Source organism: Thunnus albacares, chromosome 7, assembly GCF_914725855.1.
Source record: "Thunnus albacares chromosome 7, fThuAlb1.1, whole genome shotgun sequence".
NCBI classification, from domain to species: Eukaryota; Metazoa; Chordata; class Actinopteri; order Scombriformes; family Scombridae; genus Thunnus; species Thunnus albacares.
This window is the reverse complement of record NC_058112.1, coordinates 17604361-17626757: the sequence shown is the minus strand read 5'-3', so window position 1 is coordinate 17626757 and position 22397 is coordinate 17604361. Positions and strand designations below refer to the sequence as shown.

The 22397-nt window shown below is 38.2% G+C and overlaps 1 protein-coding gene across 1 annotated transcript in view; it reads left to right on the top strand.

The window, feature by feature from the left end:
* The first annotated feature begins 1704 nt into the window (after window positions 1-1704).
* Window positions 1705-22397, top strand: part of nr2f2 (nuclear receptor subfamily 2, group F, member 2) — a 146627-nt gene continuing 125934 nt past the window's right edge. The window contains exon 1 of the mRNA XM_044355800.1: window positions 1705-1848. Within this exon, the coding sequence (XP_044211735.1) occupies window positions 1824-1848 (25 nt within the window). The 5' untranslated portion in view covers window positions 1705-1823. The remainder of the gene's footprint in view (window positions 1849-22397) is intronic.

The window sequence follows — 22397 nt, the reverse complement described above, 5'->3', positions numbered from 1 at the left end:
CAAACTGTAACACTCTTTTGAAATGTAAGCGGAATCTAGTGCTATCTGAGAAGAGTGGTCACGAAGGACCCATGTTCCCGTATTCAAAACCAATTATAAAATGATAATCTGTAGGTGTCAATTCTATTTAAATTTTCCGGTTATTCAAGCATTTACACTTATGTCAGGGGGATTTTTCAAGGACACTGAAGGATATAGCAGATATCTTACTGGTGACATCACTGAATTTGTGATTTTCTCAGTCTACCTTTTATTTAGATGGTATATTATTGTTCACATTCCCCAAATTAAGTAGGCAAGGACTAATGATGTTACTACTTCAATAATATTATTTTAAGGAGGTCCATGTCATTGTGTTTGTATGCACATAATGAAATATGCACATGTGAATGAATCAACACCCCAGTTTCAGAGTAGAGCGATGTCAATGCAACATTATTTGGTTGTTGTTACTCATTTTCAGTTCTTCCAACTAATTTTCTGTGGTGGTGCATTAAAACTGGAAAGATAATTAGGTCTGAAGGTGTTAATTAAAAAAAAATAGTCTTGTTGATACTTCCTTCACTGACCGCCAACAGCCTTTTGGAGTTGTGGTCAGTTTTCTGCTACCTTAGAACATAACCTCTCTGTTGAAGGTGGTACATCCGAAAGAAGCGCAGGAACATGTGACAGAATGGTAATGATATGACTGCCACACAAGTTTAAAATTTTATTTTCAAACTCAAAGCTGCTGCATATTTCAAGTAGACTGGTGGTCTGATGGTTAATTAGAACTGACTCTTGACTTCCAGCCCTGTGAGAGAAGTATGTATCCAATGGTCAGACTATAATTTGTAAGAGCTTTTTAAAATCATACATGTTTTCAAAGTGTATTGCATTAAAAAGAAAGTATCATTTTTCTTTGAATTTAGTTTTTATTACCCATATGGCATTTATTCAACCACTTTATCACGTTCAACTTGCCTTTGAACATTTATACCAGACTTTCACCCCATGCAGATGGACACAGTGACATGAACAGCAGATCTGAATGGCTCAGCGCCAGTCAGTTGACCTGGATGTGTTTGAAGTTGAATGTGGGTCAGTTACTGCCTGCCTTTTGTGAAAAGGAGTCTTCATTACAGATGGGAACTTAATTTTAATAATGTTGAGTTTTAACCTCATTTTAAAATACTCAACAAAGCACGAGAGACCAATTTGTGCAAGGTGTGCGTGCGTGTGTGTGTGAGCAAAAGAAGCTGCAACAGAAACTTAATATGGTAATTATGCAGTGTAATTCAGTGTAAATTTAATCAAAAGTGTAGCTATGGACCTACTGTACACTCCTGACTGGAGTCTATGCTGATCATGACGACAAATGATTAGCTCCGGGTCTGAAAAATGAGGCCAATGCGGAAGTGACTTAAACATGCATTCTCTCTAAAAGCCAGCAGGGGGCGACTCCACTAGTTGCAAAAAGAAGTCCGATTATATGGGAAAATTATCCTACTTCAAACATACATTATTACTTTAGTAAACACTTTCTTAATGTGTTTCCTGACAATCGCTAGTTTCATGTCTTCGTCAATACAGCATGATGTTCATTTTGTCGATAATGGTCCCATTTAGGGTAAAATAGACAATAAAGCAGGGTATGATGTAGGGCGTGGCTACCTTGTGATTGACAATTCGATACCTCGGCGACAACGTTTGTTACGTACGTTACGTAACGTAGGCGTAGCTGTCGCCATTTCGGTGTGTTTTCAGTACATGGAAGTTAATTGTGACATCTTGGTTGCCTAAAAAGTCTTGTTCAGTGTTTGGTTTCACTGAAAGACCCTCTAATGAATCGGCTGCTCAGCTTTTCGGGTAAGTACACTTTGTCTTAAGCCTGTTTTTTGCTAGCCATAATTAGCATTAGCATAATGCATAATGTCGACCATAGACTATAAAGCTCCATGCCGTAAAAGCACTGTGCTAATCAAGCTAGCAGCTAACGCTAGCGTTAGGGTCAGCTCCACCCTCTCGTCCAATTATGGTTACTTCTGGCTCCAAAAAACCAAAATGGCGACAGTCAAAATGCCGAATTCGAGGCTTCAGAACGGGAGACCACAAACCAGTGGGTAAGGTCACGCTGGCTACGTGCATTATTTTATTTACAGTCTACGGTGACAGCATTTCATATTAATAGATCCACGTACATTTTGTTGTACTCATTTCTCCTGCATGAAAAGGGTATATTGTCATTGGTGTAATAACATATCATCGCCGTTCATGCAAGACAAATGTATGCAACTTGATGTGGTTCTGTGTGGTTTAAAGAAGACCTCATAATTTAAGAGCTAAACAGGGTTGGTGCACTCATTCAACAAAAATGTTTGCTGTAATGTAGCTTATACTTCCTCATTTCATGATTAATGGTCTAGATGATATGGTATAACATGGTAAGATTTTTGTCTTTTTGCAGTCACCTTTCAAAAAGTTGATACAAAAATTTACTTGCAATCATGTTCAACAGCCTTTCTTAAGGCAAATGGCAAGAAGAACAGTTACCATAGTTAATTTATACTAACCTGTAGTCACCTTTTTAATACCAAAGCCACACAATGTCAGATCTAAACTCTGGTTAGATAACCCATGTCAATCCAAGTTCAGAGCTACTGAGCAGAACATAATGCCATACTACGAGATTCTGGTCTCAATATTTGAAAAACAGGAATATCAAATGCAAGTCTGAGACCGGTGAATTATTATGACTTTTACTGGTGACATTTTCCACGGGCATATGGCAGCAAGCTCATGGGAGTGTATAGCTTTTTGATGAATACTTTGAGTCAGAGGGACCAAAGGACAGTGCTGGGCATATGTTGCCTTCTGTCTTTGCCTTGTGAAATGATAATGTGGCCTCACTTAAACAAGATTCTGAAGCTACTGAGCTGCCATTTTTAGAAGCAAGAAATATCAGAAGACATACATGGAGGAACCGACTGACCAACTATGTGTGTTAATGGCGGTGTGTGTTTGAGTGTTCATATGTGTTTGATGTGTGCCATTGTGAGTCTGTTCTTTCACCGCCACCTTTCTTAACTGTTGAACACAGTGACAGTTGAGTGAAACATGGATTTGTTTATATACACTATATGAGTATATATATATTAAAGTCAAAATATTTATTTTCAACATCGTCCCAAGATATTAATAGACAAAGAAAATCAAGACATTCAACATAAAACTAACAATAAAATCCTGAAATCCAAAAACACATCACTGGGATTTAAATTAAAAAAACAATAAAGGCCACATCAAATTGCCTAAGTACAACAAGGACAATATGATAACTAAAAACATCACTGAAGATTTCATTATAAATCTGTGACCCTGTTTCATAAATAAGTCCTGACCTGACCTCTATAAGCCCCTCTCATTTTTAACAACTGGATGTGAAGTGGAAGACTGTTCCACAACATAGCAGCACTGTGAAAAATGAACTTCTGGCTACATTTATGGTCATCATTTCACTTTTGTAGATGTATCTGAAGATGTTGACCAATATTTTAGGAAATGGTGTTTTTTATGTATTTTGAATGCTCCAATTTTTACTAGACTTCAGTGTTTATATCCAGATTTTGGCACGGCAGCATGAGCAACAATACCCACTTCATTATTTAAGATGGTCTAAGTTGTAAGTGTTTCGGGTGACACTACGAGCTGCAGCAACTGTTGACACTTCATTTAACTTAAAACTAACACTTCAAGTAGTACTGTAGTAAAATATATTTTGCTGTTTATATTTCCAGTCCATGTAACAACATTGACCATAGAAATTAAGGAATATTGACTAACAGAATATCATGTATAGTGAGCGCAAGAAGCTGTAAACACATCATTGACATATTATCATCTTATAAAGTGGTTATAGTGAATGTGTTGTACACAGTATATATAGCCAATGTCCAGAAGACATTGAGCAACATTAGAATTAATTTGGAGTCATGTTTCTGGCTACGTGATGAATTTAAGTCCAATATTCACTCTTTTTTTCATCACTGTTTAGGACTCCACAAACTCCTAAGGGAAATATTTGGCTCTTACAAACACTAAAGTTGCGGTCTATAAAACCAAAACTGTGAGCAGAAAGACACTAAAACTGTGCTGACTGAGTGATGATTCTCTCTGAGTTTGTCACTACGAGTGACACTGTTCACATTACATATAGTAATTTTTAAACTTACCGGTATTGAATTATCGATGAGTGCAGCTCTCTCTAACTTTCAGAAGCTTCTCTGCTTTCCCGACTCTTCTGAAATTAGCTGTATCTTTACTTTTTTGTCGTTGCTTTCTGCCAGCATAGTCATGAGCTGGGAGAAAGACACAGTTAGGGTACTTCTACACCTAACCTGTTTTGTTTGGTTAAAACAAACTCTGGTTCATTTTTGCCTGTTCAGTACGTATGGTTTTATTGGGCTAGTGTGACAGCTGTCAGTCAAACTCTGGTGTGGACTAAACAACTACACAGAGTCTGGTGTGGTTTGTTTGTAGTAAACGGACCATGTGATAGTAGATATGTGGTTTTATCATGATTTCAAAGGCTAAACTACTATTAAATCCATCTGCTGATTGTGATCTGTTCTGAAATCAATCTAATAATAAGCAATCTGTCAACTATCTATATATTTATACATATTATTTGGTTACCACGGTAACATGTATGCAGATCAGAGTACAGGGAGTGAGTACAGGGATTTTCCCTGAACAATCACACAGTCAAATGCTGTTAAACTGTTGTGCTTGTATCCAACTCTGTCTACTTTGGCAGTAAGTCAATTAAGTCAATTAAAATGCTTGACAAAGCAGCAATATTTCCCTGTAATATTGCTCTAGAATACGCCTCTTTTTTGTCATGTCTCTAGCTTTTTGTCATTGTTCATAACAACGGTCCATTTGCAGTTTAATAATACTAATAATGCTCATAATCGATTATTTCTTCATGAGCTCTTTGTGACACCAGATAACATTATTATGCACATAAGAAGCATTAAAATGCTGTATGAGCTGTTGTCATGCAGCTCTCAGCTCTTCTTCATTATGATAAAATCCTGCAATATGCATCTGTTTGGCCATGACCCTCTTGATTCTTTGAACTTTAGTGTGAAATTGTCATATACACAGTTGAGCAAATAACTATCATGTTTTGGCATGGCTCTGTTAAATCTGTATGTGAAACCACCACCAACACACACACACACACAAACACACACACACAAACATTTGCATTCTGCAGTTTCCATAAACAAAATCAAATTGAAAAGGGTAAAGCCAGAAATTAATTATCCATCTAAAGCAAATGTACTGGAAAATATAATTTATGGAACAATTATGAAAATGGTGCGCTTAAGTGAAAACCCCACAATAATTTAATTAATATTTCATTGGATTACTCTTTTAATTCTAAGCAATGGTGAGTGTGATGGAATGTACAAGGCTGTTGAGTGGAGTGGTATTTGAGATTTTAGGTAGAACAAAAAAAAAAAAAAAGGCTTGCACTGCTTTCAATGAGATTGGAGTTTTAAAAGCTTGCTGTTATGATAGTAGATCTGAACCAAAGGGTAAATGTTCTGCAGGTGATTAAAACATTTACAAGATGAGACCTTGACTCTTGGCACTGAGATATGTTATATGATAAAGCATATTATCATGTACTGGACATTTTGCAGGAGAAAGAACACATGTAGCTTTCAGCGAATGTTTGTATTTAGAGTTTCAATATCTGTGTATTAGCATAGTGTGTGGGTAATTGTGTGCGTGTGTGTGTCACCTCTGAGCTCAAATGGTTCCTTTACTCAATGTCTTTCTTCTACACAGTGCCTCTTTATGCCAAGGAAGGACTTGTCCTTCTTCCTGTCACCCGTCCACTGGGAACACTGCTCTCTGTGCAGTCTCATTGGCATGCTAAAGAGCCCTGATAGTTTTGTCTTACATTTAAAGAGGGAATTACGCTGAGCTATTGAGGGCTTACGTCCAAGGCATTTTAACTTTTTTTCATGGTTCTTGGAAGTCGTCCAAGTAGATTGAAAAGATGGGAAGGTTAGAGAATGGATAGAGAGGTTATTGACAGCGCTGAGGTTGTACTTTGAGGGACAAGCGGAAACAATGTGCTGACTGTTAGCCAAGGACCAGCTCTGCTGTATTGCATGGGGACATAAGTGTCCTGAGTGGGCTTTTTTCAAATGTTTCTTCCCTTTTCCCTAGAAAGCCGTTAGAATGAAACCAAGTCTAAAGCAGCAATTTGTAAGTCAAGAGCCTGGCAAAATGGGTAGTGTGGGGAGAAAAGGGAGTTGAAAGTGCACAGTGTGTAAAGTGAGAGCCGAGGGTCTGTTTGGGGCAAGTGGAGCTCTGGTCAGCTTTGCATGCCACTTAAGTGGTTTCCTGCAGCTTGCTTGTATAGACACCACCAACACTGTAAAAGCCCTTTTTATCCATAGATATATCAGTCACTGTTATATGCTGTTGTTCGATACCATAAATTATGTCAGAAGAAAAGTCAATAAATGGCATTTGAGAAGTAACTACTGTAGTGCAGGGCTTATAGTTCCCAGGCACCATGCCCAATTCCAGGCATAGAGCAGTTTTAAGTACTTATTTCAATACATTGTACACATTTCCTCCTGGACAACTTTTCAGGCTCACAAATCTTTTCTTGCTTTAATCCCTGGTAGTGTTTTCACATGCAAACAGATGATCAGTGATTTTAGCTTGGCTCAGTTAGCCATGTATTCATCTGGAAAGATAATCATCATTAAAGAAAATCCCATATATGAAAAAGTTAAAATATCAAAGATACAAGACGACCATATAAGACTCGTTTGTTTATTTTTTCAATAGTTTCACACACTTTGAAACATGGGCATCAGTGTTCAAATGAAGAACATTAGGACTTGGCATACATATTAAAGATTTGTTTAGATTTGGGTAATGTGATTTCTAAAGTCAGGAAAAAAACAACTTGTAATAGCACTGCTTGCGCTAGTCTCTTGGTACATAACAGTTTTAACAGGTGAAGATTTTTAGGGTTACGATTGTGTGAGTTTGTGTTTGAATCACTGAACTTTCTCAAAAAGTGAGCAAGTAATGCTTGAATTTCTCCTAGACACTTAGCAGACTTTTGAAATGCAGTCAAATGCACCATGTGCATAGGACATGGCGACGTACTTAATAAATCATATACAGTATGTCATGAATCACTCATCAGTCTAGATCCTGCCTCACTGACATTATAGCAGTCTGAATAAAACTGTATTTTCTGATGAAAATGCGATGTTGTTGAGCTTGTCTAATTGGTAGATGGGCGAACAGTGCTAAGCATTGTCATCCTTGACACCAAAAGTGCAGTGCTGGCTTGCCAATGGCACATCCCTACTGCGGCTCTCCTCCAACTTCAGCACAGGGCGAGTCACCAAAATGCCAAATGGGTGCAGGTGATGAGTACCTCTCTCTGCACCTCTAGAAAATGTCATTTCAACAGCATGAAGCTCCCACATTACACCCATATGAAATTTTGACACATTAAAAGATTTGGTAGACATGAGAGATTGCTCTAAAATATTATAGCTTTCTCCATTGTGAGGGAAAGCAGATGGATGTAGTTAGTGGTATTCACAACATATACAATGATTTCAGTGGCAAAACTAATCAACAAACAAACCAGAAAACATCAAAATGTCCGTATGAACTCCTGAACCACTCCTGCAGCATAATTAACTTCTCTGTTATTGATAAATTGATATATACACTATTTGCAGAGTGTCTCCACTACATAGCGCTACATAGTGAACTGCCATGTTTTGTTCTGATTTGTGAAAAACACTGAAACAGAGTTGTGAAGTGTGAGGAGGAGCCGTTGGTTCTGGATGTGTTTTTCTCCATTCAGTATTCTCATTTCAGTTTCTTCTGTCGAAGATATCCTCAATGCTACTTAATAATCCTATAAGTATAGACACCAGTTTTAATGATTTCAGCTTTGTTTCTGTGAAATCATGTTTTGTCCCTCATTTTGGCATAGCAGGCGGCTCAAAATACTGCAGTATGCATGAACCTCGGCCATCACTGCTATAGAGAAGCCAGTCCTGAGTTGTAAATCAAAGCGGTTGCAGTTGAGAACAAAACACAACAATGTTGCTGAATTCACCCACAACTGTCCCAAAATTTAAAAGTGAATTGATTTTATTTTGTGTGTTTTCAGTTTTTTCAATATAGTAATCTTTAGCTTCTGCCTGCTGTTAACCATGCACATAACAGATTTTTAAGCTTTGTGATTGGATGTTCCTCGCCAAAATGCAACTTGCGATTTGTAATTCGTTTCTTTTATGTACACACGCTTGTTGTATATTTGACATTTTATCAAAGAATCCAAAACCATATTTATGAACTGAAAGATGCTGAAATGCTCCATAGAGCTGAGGGGAATTGCAGAGTTGGTAATAATTATCTGTGGATTTGTTATGCAACACCTCTCACATAACACATAGTCATTTGATTGATTAATTGTGAATATAAAAATATGTATTAGATTAGCTTTAACATAATTACATTTAAATGTACTTTTTTTTGTTTCAGCAACCCACTTCATGAGTGCAAATGATATTCTAAACCAAACAAATTAATAGTTTGACAGTTTGTACAAATTAGTACTGAACACATTTAACACGTTCTTTGTAATTGATATGTGCTGTAATAATGTTGTTTCAGATTTATTTGAAAAACAGTAGATGTGTCAAATTCATGTCATAACTCATTATTTCCTGGGCAAATGTAGAGTAAAAAATCTACCACAAGATCTACTCAGCTTTCAGAGTGACATGTTAACTGTAGCCTCTTAGGCAAGCATTCTTGATAGAGTCCCTGAAGTATCAAAACGATTATGAGAGCCATGGGCTGCCACTGGAAACAAACTCACTGACACGCTGATAAAATCCCTGCCCCGTGTTTATATGCCATTTTGCAAAGAAATCAGAGAAGGTAATCATGTATGGAAGCCGAGGTTAAGAAGCAATGTAACAGTCTATTAAGTTTAATATAGATATGTAGAATAAGCATATGCAGGGAGACATTAGCATAAATCTTGGTTACACACGAATGGTGCGGTGCGCTCTATTCTCTCACTCCAGTCGGGTCTAATGACAAATATTGTGAATGAGCCATGCCAGCCTGCCGACTGCTCACTCGAGCTCTCAATTAGCCCCCTTACCAGTAAGTTTCCTCTACCAGTCTGTTCAAAGCTCTCGTAGTATTCAGACTACAGTGACAAAAAGATTTAGACAGCACTGGTTAATAAGTAAAAACTGTCCACAGCAGCGATCATTTTAAAACTGTAAAGAGTTTTTCTGAGCTACCCAAAGAGCAATTCTAAACTTCAGGGTTGATTTCAATCCAACCCAAAGCTGTTGGCAGATTCTGTTATACAGACTGACCAGTAATGACTCAAGTTCAGTGTCTTGCTCAAGGATACTTCAGTAGGACATGCAACCGCTCTCTCACTTCCACAAGTATGATATTTAAAGTTATAATCATTACAATTTTGATACTTTTTGATACTCTTTATGGTCATCTTTTTTTCATTAAATATTTTTACAAAAAAAATGTAAAAATATGAAACGCAGTGTGTTTGTCACAATTAGCACTAACTGTGACTTATCAAAAATATTACTATAAAACAAGACAATAGTCATTTTCAGGAGTGTTTGACAGTGGACAGGTGATAAATACTGAAGGGAGTAAAGAAACAAGAAAGAGCAGCCAACGGGAGTGTTTCCAGTAGTATTAAACTACACTTACTGTTATGACGGTCACCAGATCAACCATGACTGAAATCTTTCAAGCAAAAACGCTTTTCAATAAATCCCAAAAGTTTTGCTGTTTTACCCCAAAGACCCCATTAATGTTTCTCATCTGGGATGCAGCTTATCTGATTGGGCAATGTAGAGTTTTTCTTTATTTAAGATTTTAAAATCATAGTGCATCATAAAATCCTAATGAATTATTTTTTAGATACAAATACTGTCTTGTGTCTCTTGGTTGAAATCAACATGGATGCAAGTAATCCAGATTTCAAAATACTATTAGATATACATATTTTAAAAATGTTTTTTAAATGTTTTATGTGGAAGGAAACATTTGTTTGGCCTCAAGGATACACACAATGTGTTGTGGTTAGAGCACAGAATGTTAACATAAATGTTTGTTTACAAGAAATCTGCGCAGGGTACCTTTAATATTTGTTATCCTACAATACTCTGCCTTAAACATGGCTGTGTCCTTGTAGGAGAGCAGGAACTCAATAGCAAACTGCTATAAAGATTATTATAAAAGTGATATATCACAAGATAGGAAACACATACTCAATTGAGTTGGTGCTCTCTGTAGCGCCTGCAGGGGCTAATTGGATTGGTGTTTAGCAAGACCTGCAGGTGAGGCAAAGATTCATGCATAAAATTGTCTTTGTTTTTCTCTGTTGTCTTGTCTCTCCCTTTTCTTCCTTGGTTGCTTTTCCCACTGCCTCCCCCATCTGCACAGGCCATCGAAGGAGTCATGTAAGCATACCTTTGTCCCTGCATGGGAGGAAGAAGAAATGATCTGGTATTAAATTTCAATAACACGTTTTCCCAGGTCCTCCAGAGTACAAGCAATCAAGGGTTAAATTGGATCTGTAACGTATGCTCGGTGACCCACAAATCGCTTACCCATCAAACAGACTCATTACGAGCCGGCAAGCAGATGAGTGTTTGTGAGCCTTGCCTCTGAGCGGTGGGGATTGTGTGTATTACCGCTAACACGGCTGAGGTATTTAAATTTTGATTTTTTCGTAATGGGTTTTGACATGTTTCATTTCCTCTGGGGGAAGCGCTCGAGACCTCCGAAAGTAAATGTTGCTAAAAAGTCATCAAGGCAGAATATTAAAATGCCATCAAATAAGAATTTCACTAATGCGATGGGGCTTGGGCTTCAGGTACGAAGGGCTGGGGTCAGAGGGGCTTAGTTCTGGGAGAAACACTATTTGTTCCCCTTGGCTGCCTTCTTTCCCTCTTAAATAAATTATTAAACTACTTCACCCCCTCCTCCTCCTCCTTCTCTGCCCGTCCACCTCTTGTGCCTCTCATAGCTTAGCCCTTGCTTTTGAAATAAAAGGCCAACAAGAGGAGGAACTGGTAGAGCACTAAAATAGCACCTTTGGTTGAAATGAGATTAGCCGAATAGCTCTACATTTTCACGAGGTTCAAAAGCAGTCATCCTATGTTTTTTTTACTTGTTATAATGCCATGCATTTAAAAACAGCAATTATTCAGATTGATAGTATTGACTAACATGTTATTTTACGTTTTTACATCTAGAAATGGAGATCAATGGACATGAGTTCTCCATACCACAAGCTCTCTGCTTTGACTTTTATCGGCAAGGTTTAAATCGTTGCGTCGCTGGTAGTTTTTGTATTCCATGGGTACTCCTTTTGAGGCCATTACCAAGCTGACAACCCACCAGCTGTCACTAATTGCCCACTAATGGGGTTTGGTGGTCTGATGGTTTATCTGTGAGGGGCGTTCCAATTCTACACTGGGGGTCCTTCTGGCTTGCCAAATCAAAGGGGACACATTTAAAAAAGCATGTCATGTTATTCTGTTATATTACCTCTAACTGCACCTCTAGAATAACGACTAATTTACAGGGCAATGTATTTGCAGGCAAAGACTTCTTGCGTTTGTAATTAATCACAGATTATTTAATATTCACCTGACATTACCTTGCATTGTTTAAAAAAATGCCAAAGATTGCTTTGTTGGTGGCAACAGCCATTATCATGCATGATATTTTCTGCTCCTTGTCATTGAAATCTTTGCAGGAGACAAGAGGGGCTCGTGTCTGCCCTCTGCGTCAGCCAGCCCGCTAATAGATGTGAGAAGGTCATCTGGCATTAGTGGCAGAAGTACGTTAGCATTTGTGCTGAGCGTCTCTTGCCAGACTGTGTGCATGTTTGAAGGCGCTTGGACAAGCAGGCCCTTTCATGGTGATGAATGGCTTTTTTCAAGCGTTCTGCTCCCTAGTTATGAGAAGGGTGACCTGGTCATTGGACGACTTTATGAAGCTATAAAAAATGTATGTCAGTCTGCAGTCTCTAATGCCATCCCTAAACGGGGGAAGGGTGGCAGGGGTAGTAGGAATGGTAAAAAGGCCATTTACCGTCACTCTAAATAGCTCTCTGACTGCCCTTCTCCACTTATCTGACAATGTCCTTGTCGTCAAGACAATTTTTTATTCTCTTTTTTTATTTTTCCCATTTTTATAGGTTACATTTGAATCAAGGGTAGACAAGCTAGTATTTCTGCCTAGTATTTTACAGTTCAATACAGTCACTAACTTGTGATTAGTGTTTATTCACACCTCTCTGGTAATGTAGTGTCATGAAGTGTGCTGCTCAGATTACAAGATATGTGCTTGATTAAACTGCTATATTTATACATAAAATGATATTCCATAACAGTATGGTGTAATGCTGTTGAACTGCATAATTGTTCCAAAATGTGCATAATACTGTATAACCAGTAATTCACAGTTCTTGGTAGGGAACAATGTTAGAAGACTATTGTACTGAACAGGGCTTTGCATCAAAGATCCATGACTTTTCTCCTCATCCACATGTGACATGGTCGGATGCCATTAATCACAAATGTCTCCTTTTTAATAAATATGCAAATTTATATTAGCCAAATGGTGTTACAGCTTTTGTGTCATTAATAAATTATGAGCTTCTTTGTTGGATATCTAAGGTATTTAGATACAAAGTCTTCACACTAGTAAACAGTGATGTGCAGCAAGCGAGTGTGAGTCAGATTTACTGTGTAATTTTACATTTAAGGGCTTTGCTGTATGGATGCTAGGGAATCTGAAGTTATATGAAAGCCTGCACTGAGCTCGTCATTGTTCAGGCACATTATAACTGAAGACATGATGTATTGTTGACTATGCAGTTAGTTTTGAAGAAGCATTTGGTTTAACAGTTATCAGTAACAGTTGACAATGTAAGAGGTAACTTCAGTAATGGTGTGAAGTGTTACTAATTGTGACCAAGAAATACTCTTTAGTACATCACATATTTTAAGATACATTCCATAAAATATAAAAAGTATCAATTGATCAATTGTAGTATGTAAATTCTCGTAAGCATTGGTACTGCAAGTTTTTGTAAAATATTTATTGCTACACTGTGTCTGCAAATACAGGAAAAAAGAATCTGTTCCTAGAAATTGGAAGTAAATTGACAATCTTTCAGGTTTACTGTATAGCAAAGTTTCTCAGATTAGAGCATGATTTGTATCATACATAATTTACTGTCAGATTGGACATGTGGCTTGGCCTCTTGTAGGTCTTAGACTCAGCTTGCACCCTTTCCAAAATAGTTAAATTTGGCAATATATAAACTGTGGTCCCTTATTTGTTGCTAAATTTGCCTAACAGTTACTAAAAAATACTTTTTCCCTATAAATTTTGGATTATGTGCTTATAAACAAAAACAGTGTTTTCACAGAAGTGCTCCTGTTGGAGATTGTTAAGTACTTAAATGGACCCTCCAGTGTCTGAAATTTATAGAATTCCCAGGAAGATTAGAAATAAAGAAATGTTTCCATTATCAGAGCATGGAGGCAAAAGATGTGGGGGGCTGAACTGCCTGACTCTGTCTCCTGGTGAACAATCAATCATGGGCCTCTCTGCAGTCTCTTTGATCTGAAAACAGCTGTAATCTGTGGTCATTGTTGCTAGAGTAGATTGTTTGCCAAACTATTACCATAACTGTCAGCCCAAATCAGAGAAATAATCTCATGGCTCTGGACAGATGCGGTTCCTCTGCATTATTGATATGGTCATCTGAGAGAGAGGGGGGAATTATAAAACATAGTTCTATTTACAAAGGGAGATTGGCTTGGTCCTTGAGAGTGAGTGAGTGGGACAGGCACCTCTAGAAAGTGAGATATAGCCAAGTTCAGGAGGAAAAAAACAAATTTCCTGGCTCTTTTAGGGTCAACTCACCCCATCGGTCTACTTCCTCCCTGAAAATGAGTCACCAGAATACACAATGGACTGATTTCTTGAGAAGGGCCTCCACATTCACCTGTATCAAGACATTAAAATATGTATATATATTTTTACTCTTCTTTTTACAGGGTTGCATGACCCTTGTGTCAAGGCAAGGCATGTATTTACTCAAGTATTCATAGTTTAGCATAAATGTTTACCTACATTTGCTTTCTAGTGTATGCAGTCATCTTTGTCTACCTAAATGAAATTCAGGAGTGTGACAGAGAGAGAGGGTGAGTGAAAAAAACAACAGCCTTTAGCGCAACATTGAATGTTTCCATTAGAACAAATGGTTGTGCCTTGTGGAAAGGTTGTGAACCACAGCAACCAATGCATGTTTATTTAGCAGCCCTGCCAACTATGTGAGACTGACTAAGTCAGTTAGTGTAGCCAATGAAAAAATTCCATATTTTAAAATTACAATGCCTTAACAGTAATAGTAGAAGGAAGTGTGAGGTTATCGGGGTGTCAGCATTCAGACACAAAGTGCCTGAAGGTGGGCGGGTCTTTACTACAGCCAGACAAAGACAAAGAAAGAAAGTAAAAGAAAGATTTTACTTTCTTTTTTACTACATATATCTTTGATTTTGTGAACATTGTTGTACATTTTTTAGATAAATACCATGAATAGTAATCTCTAATTTGTGAAAGAATGAAAGAAATAACTCTAAGAAAGTAAGGTGAAACAATAATATGCTTGTACAAATTTATGTGGTATCAAACTACAAAATCATCAGCGCACCGTTTGCCAGATTTTCCTTTGTGGAAACATGTGGCCCTTGTTGGCAAAGGACAAAATTTGGCAGGATCCTGAGAAAGCGATTACAAGTACCGGCATATGGAACAACAAATAGTTCCTCATTCAGTGCATCAGGTCTGTGCCATCTTCATGGACTAAAAAAGAGACATGATGGATGTGTGGAAGTGCTCACTGGGCTGGGGCCAGGTTCTGCTGATGTGAGGTGAAAGAGTGCTGCATGACCCTTCTGTGGACAGTAAATGTCCTTTCAACTAAATGTTTACATGTTTTTGTACAATCAGGATTGAGACGGTCTGTTTTAATGATTTGGAAACAGGGTGGTCTTTGCCTGGTATTCTTAGATATGTCATTACTGTGTTTAAACCTTTTCCATGGTGCTGCCTTCAGTCTAGCCCCTCATTGCAATGCCATTTCAAATGAAATTACATTGATAATACTAAAATAATACAATCTGGTCATGGGTAATCATTAGGACTGCGACTAACAATCATTTTCAGGATAATTTTCTTGATTAATCAATTCATATTTTGTTCTATATCTAAATGTCAGAAAAGAGTGAAGAATGTATATCAGGATTTCCCAGAGCTCAAGATGATGTTTTAAAATGTTGTGTTAACATTTGGCTTTTTTTGCTTGAAAAATGACTTGACGGCAAACTTAACAAAAATATTTATGATTTATCTGTGCATGACATCTACATTATGATTAAAATGTGGTTAAAATTGGGCAACTAAAACCATTCAAGTTGGGGGGAAAAAATCCAGACTGTCAGAAAAAATTGTTTAGGTGTGGTTTACATTAGCCAACTAAAAGGCTTGGCTCAGGTTAAGGAACGGCTGTGGTTATGGTTAAGTAAGATTAGTCTATGACCAGACGCACACTCAGGACTCAATCATAAAAATCAGACACGCTACGTTCCCATCCACCACCCTGACCTCCAAGTACATGCTTTTCACCTTGGCACACTAATTCCTTCATTTTACATTGGATATGTAAATCATGTAATGCAGAATTGTCTTTTATGACTGTACTGCAGGAATACTGGACTACTTATTATCTAACTAAGTGGTTTCTGTTCCTGACATAAACTGCAGGAGTCACATGATACTGTACATACTGTATGTACATGCGCATTAATAATGCATCTAGGATTAGTAAAGTAAATGTTATGTCTCCCAACTGGTTCAATCCTCCTCAGTGCATAGTAAAATTGTCCTTATTATCCTCATTGATGTTGAAATATCTTCATGGCCGTAACTATATAGACACCAGTCAGTGACAAGGGGTACTGCGACCTTCTTCGATCCATAATTTACACCTGTTAGTTGACTCCCCCATCATTTGTGAGTATACTCAGGCTTAAAGGTTAACAAAAGAGAAACAGGGCAAGCTCTGCTGCTGCTACAACGGATCAATGTCAAGTAAATAACCTTTTCTAGCTTATTTCCTGACTGGTATCGATCTGTCTCTCCTTTCCCCGTCTGCCTTCTGCACTCTGCTCCTTCACATGCCACCTCACTCTCCCCTTCATGTCTCCTCAACCCTACCATATTTTAAGACCCTTAATGGGCTATTAACTGCATAAAGGAACAGTTTTTCTGCTTTGTGTAATCTTTTTCCAAACATTCCTGTGTAGAACACACAAAGAATGAGGTTTTCAGATGTTTTTTTGTATGGCTTGACTTTTAGTTTTGTTAAAGAGTACTTTAAATGGGTAACTGTCTTTTAATCTAAACATATTTTATTGAGTTATTAAGTGAACAATTATTTTGTTGTTTTCTTTGATTACACCAAACACAGCATTCATGTAAATGTATTTATTAATTCTGTTCAGAGAAAAAGAAAACATCATTATTATTATTATTATCAGTGTGTACTCACAAATTTTTGTTTCACCATTATAAATTGAACTTTGCAGCTGGAATTGTTGATTGAATTGCAAATAGTATACTATACTATACTATACTATACTATACTATACTATACTATAATGACAGTCAAACTCACCAACCAGCAAAATCCACTAGTTTTAACGTTGGTTAGTTTTAAATATAAAGTGTGTTGAGTGCCTCTGTACAGCTAGTTAACATTAGCATAACTGGTTTTATCATTTTGCTTCATGACAGTTGTTTTGTGTAGTATGTCTGAAGATAATGGTACTGCCTATTGTTTGACATCAAAACAGCAGTGGTTTGGTGACTGGTGAATGGCCGCTAACGTAACTTAGTGAAGCAGTCTCTGTGTGACCATAGCAACACAGGAATCCACAGCTAACATTAGCTAATGTTAGCCAAGCCTTCTGAGATGCTGTTGTCAGCCATTTGCCAGCAGGATCCTGCTAGGTATCAAAATTTGTTACTGAATGTCAAGAATTTTTTTGATTCTTGAAAATATTGAAGCAATTCGGTTGGTGCCATAAAAGTATTGAAGTTCGGTACCCAGCCCTAGTCACACTCATTAATGCCATCAATGCTTGCATCTCCCTTTTCTGACCCCAAAGCTAATGGAAGAGGGATTCTTTGTACTGGGGCTCCAAGGGCTCCTTTGGCACCATTATTGCCATTATTAGGACACCATTCTTATTTGGATGAGCAGCCGCTGAATCAGGGACAGTGCTTGGTTTGGGCTTAACAAGTCAAAAAATATAGAACCTTTCATACAGCCTGCAATGTTCATTACACCTTGCAACACAAAAGCATTCGACTAAACAAACAATGCACTGGCAATTTTGCTGATCTTAGAGCCTTACCGTGGTAGATTTGTCCTGATGGTGGCAAAAAAGAAAAGGCCATGGGGGGGTCATTAAAATGAAATGGGTTTGTCCTCTTGGGAGCACATATGTGCTCAGCAAACGTCTTTTTCTCCCTCTTTATTTTAATCTCAGAGTGAACCAGGATGCTTTATTTACATGTTATAATTGTACATTTCTGGCCTGATGATGATTTAAGAGAAATCCAGATGTTACCAATAAAAGTGAGATTCATCCTTTAGGGCCCATGAACATCCATAGCAGATTTAAGAGAAATTTCCTTATTCATTTTTGAGATATCTTTTCACCAATCAAAGTGTTTATCAAGGAAAAATGTACCACATTTCATTGTATTTTCATGAATACATGTTGTAGTAACTGGCACAACAACCACTGGCAGTACAATGGTCTGCCAGTCAATTTTCTTCCAGTGTGTTAAGTCTTAATTACTTAAATCAAGTAAAGTCAAATTACTTCTGCACCATACTACAACATTTCTGTTATATTAAGTTTAAACAATATATAATTCATATCATAAAAACCAGATATGACATGTAGAAAATAATTTTTACCAAAGAGAGATAGAGCTCTGATATGGAGGACTGAATTGTCTTAACATGACTGACTTGTTCCAGAGTCAGGCTTTTTCTTTTTCTGTTTTAAATTTATGAATACAATAGCTTAAAATCCTCACTACCACTTGTCGGCGGGTTAATCCTTTGTGGCACTTTGTCCTCAGATGAACTTGTAAACGCAGTTGTGTACATCTATTGATTTTTAAAAACACACAATAACAGGGGACAGAGAAAGTGGTGAGACGGAGGTTGAACAGCAGTATTCATGTTCATGCCCTTGTGCTACAAAGGCTCTGAATTTCCTTTTGGGAACAAAAACCTATAACCTCTATGAATGATTTTGTGCATGATTGTGGAATCACTCAGTTTAGTTATAGCTTTGGAAGTTAGGCCCTCGGGTTTAAAAAAAAAAAAAGTAGAAAAAGAAAAAGACGTTCTCTGTGGTCTGAGGTCAGTGACCTGCTCTGTAGCTGTCTCTATTCCACCTCAGGGCACCTGCTAATGTCAGCCCTCTTTTAGATTCCCCAAAACGTGGCTTGCCACTGGTTATTTTCAGCCGCGATAAGTGATCCCAGTGACCCCAGAGGTCTGACACACTGCTTTTTTTAGTTAGAAGTCAAATGCCATAGCATTGCCTCCGGATCAAAGCCTTCAAAGTCAAACTCTACTTAGGCATCCATTGAAATAAGAGCTTCAAGCCCAGTTAAGTGTGCAGAGTCAGACCAAGACCATGGCTTGACTTTCACTCACACTACAGCCAAGTGATGGGTCAACAAGCACACATACACAACCTCACATCGAGATACATTTTTTCTTTCAATTTTTTAACTGCTCAGGCTATTGCTCTTAAGGACTAGCTGTGTCAGAGTGTAGCAGCAGACCGCCAGTGGAATCCAATGAATGCTGAAACTGCTCACCGCCGGGTCAGCCAGTTTGATTCCCAATTGATGCTTTTACCCATGCTGACATAGTACAAAACCTGTTTTTACAGTTTTGAAAATATGACACAGTTGTTTATAAATTATTGAAGGGAGACGGGGGATAGATATTGTACTCTGTTCCTTCCATTCTCTCACCTAATCCTGGTCATGTCCACTTCCTTTTCCTGTTCCCGACATTGCTGGACAACCCCTCCCCCACCTGACAGGATGCAGAGTCTGGCCTCTCAGCAGATAATGTGACGCACACGTGTGCTAGCGGAAAACGAGGCCATGAGCCACAAAGGTCCACTCTGGGTCCCGGATTATGATAACATCAGGAGTAGCAGAAAGGAAGAGGTGTCTGCAGGAAGTTGGCAGGCCTGTGAAGGCCTCAGTGAGAATCACACTTATCTTTCTGAGAAGCCTGGGTGTCACCCCGACTCTGACATGATATTCATGGAGAATGGGTGACAGGCTTTTTATCGGCTGTCATCACAAAACTGTATACACTTCATTACTTAGCTACCGCAAGACTCTTGCCAATGTTTTTTGAACTTTGGACATCAGTGCTGCTTTCTAGCTGCTGGCCCTTGCAGTTAAATTCCTGACCATTCAACAGAAAATGTCGAGAGAACATAAAGTGAGCCTCCTTAAGTGTAGTGATACTGAAAAAAATTGTATCCTTAAAAGCATATTCCCAACGGAGGATGCTCAAAATAAATGTTAAGTTTGGAAAGTCCAGATGGTCTTTAAGACTGTATTCCCCCGCCATAAGCGCCCTTGATTTATGAGATTCTCTAATGGTATCTCTGTTCTGATCTGGCTCTCTTTCACCCTGCTTGCCTCTGAAGCTTTAAACTCATCAGGTTCTCTCAGCCCTGTCGTTAATCCTGAAGTACAAAGGAAGGTATGGCTGTAGAAAATTGGGGATTCTTCCTCCTCCCTTTTTCTTCTGTACTGAAACTCCCGCTGTCTGATGAATGATAAACTGATGAGCAGACTTAATCCTGTAGAACTGCCCCCTGCTGCTTCACTTTACATTCCCCAAACAGATGTAGTCCGTGGTGGAAATTTGCCATGAAATTGGGAGCTGGTTGGTGAAGAATTCCTCACATGACACTACAGTGACTGAACATGTACAATTGACCCCCAAGCCTGCAAGTGGCATTCCTAGTTTTTGTAATGGAGTGAGAGTGGGTGGGCCATGTCAGCCTCACTAAATCCATGTAAATGTTCTGTGTATTATTTCAAAGTATATATGACTTTTTGAAGCTACCCATATTAATGACCAACCAGTTGGACATGAATGACTGGGACTGACGGGTCAAACGCCTCAAGAGTTTGGCACTTACACATGACTGTCATGAGATAATGTGGTTACTGTACGAAGCAGAGACTTCCAACCTAATCTCCCAGAAATTACGTTCAGCAATTATGTTTTGAGAGAAACATGCTGCCTAAACATAATAAGAAAAGTCTTTTAAGGAACATACATGCCAAGGCCTGATATAGGCTATTCATAAACAACGTGTCTGCAAAATGTTCACTGACAATGTTTGTTTGTTTTCCCTTCAGTCTCCACTCTTTCAGTATAATATCTGCATATAGAAACAGCATGATCAATGATTTTTATGGTTATGTTAAACCACTTAAAGCACTTGAGGTTAAATTTAGGGAAAGATCATTGTATTTGTTAAATACTGAAAAAGTCAACACTGCCCTGAAGCACAAGACACGATGTGTTTAACATTTAGCCGAAACCACAGTCTTTTCTTAACTTTAACTGAAGTGCTTTGAGTGCCTAAATGTACCCACAAGGAATTCAGGATGTGAACTTGGGTCATCAGTGTCAAAATCCTGCACCTCGTAAGTCCACCCTCGGCAACAACCACCTGCTTATGATTTGCATGTGCTACTTTATTGCAGCTCACCCATTTTTTTTTGTTTATTCCTTTTTCGGTCAGGTTTGGAAATCTCATGATTCGATTCAGGTTCTTTGTGGCACAACTCAAATCAGAATCTTTTCTCAATCCAAAGCCCATTCTTGATCCAATGAATAGAAAAGGGGACACACACTATTTTTAGGCCTGACTCCAGTGCACTGTGTGCCAAACCTCTGACTCGTGTCCTTTGTCCAGTGAACTGCAATATGAAACATAACTGACAGTTAAGCTAACAGGTCTTGATGAAGGTCACTGTCACACTGTCAGAAAAAAAAACAGAACAGTGTGTGAGAGTACCCAACCTTTTGATTTAAAAAAGTTGACTGCGTTAATTTGGAAGCATATCCTGCGGCCTTCTGCCTGTATGAGAATAATGAAATGAAAGTGTCATTTACCAACCTCACAGGTTAAATGTTTTTTGTAACAACAGACGTTGAGTGTGTTATGTGTCAAGCAGAGGAGAACAGCCTCCCTGCTACACTAGTGCTGGAGAAAGCCATCTTTATCCATAGTGCTGTATGGATGCGGGGCCTTTGAAATGAAACTATAGACCGATTTATTTTCTTTGTCCCACCAGAGTTGGTTGAAGTTTTGTAAGTTACTGCAGTGTGTCTTTGTCCACTAATCTTGTTTGTTAGAAACCACAAGATAATACTAGCATGTGGACGCTGTATACTGCCTGAGTGCTGCACTGTGCCCTTGTGGTTGATTTCAGCCTTTTCTCTTTTATCAACATAACATTATTAACTGGCATTATTACAGAAATGTATTTTTTGCACTTGTGAATGGCTTAAGAAACAAAGAAAATCAAAATTGCAATTCTTATGTCACCCAACCCTATTTATGGTTTTGTCTTTAAACTTCTGCTTGCTATTGATGGCTGTAGTAAACACAAGTCAAAAGTTTCACACAGCCTGCCAAACATTTCTCATTTTATATGGCCTGACACCACAACATCCACCACAGATGAGGGATTAAAAGATGATCTTTGGCACAAATTTGTGTTTGGTGTTAACAAGCTTACAACTAGCTCAAGTAGCAATACTTTGTGTTGCAGCAGTAGCTCGATGCTTCTATGATGAAAAATTGCAAGAGATATAATTAGCGCAGCTATGTAAATAGCGGTTAGTGTTTGTAAGACTGCTGTAAAAGGATGTGTCTCAGTTTCTTACACCAATGGTAGTCCTGTACGCTCTATTGTAAAACTGGTCTGATATTTTATAAAATGCAGGCACGAGGTGATCACAAGAGTCAACTCACACAACGCATCACATTCCCACTTACGGTGCAGACAGGAAGTTAAAAGAAAAAAACTGAAAACAGATTCAGAGCACTTCCTTTTTGCTGAAA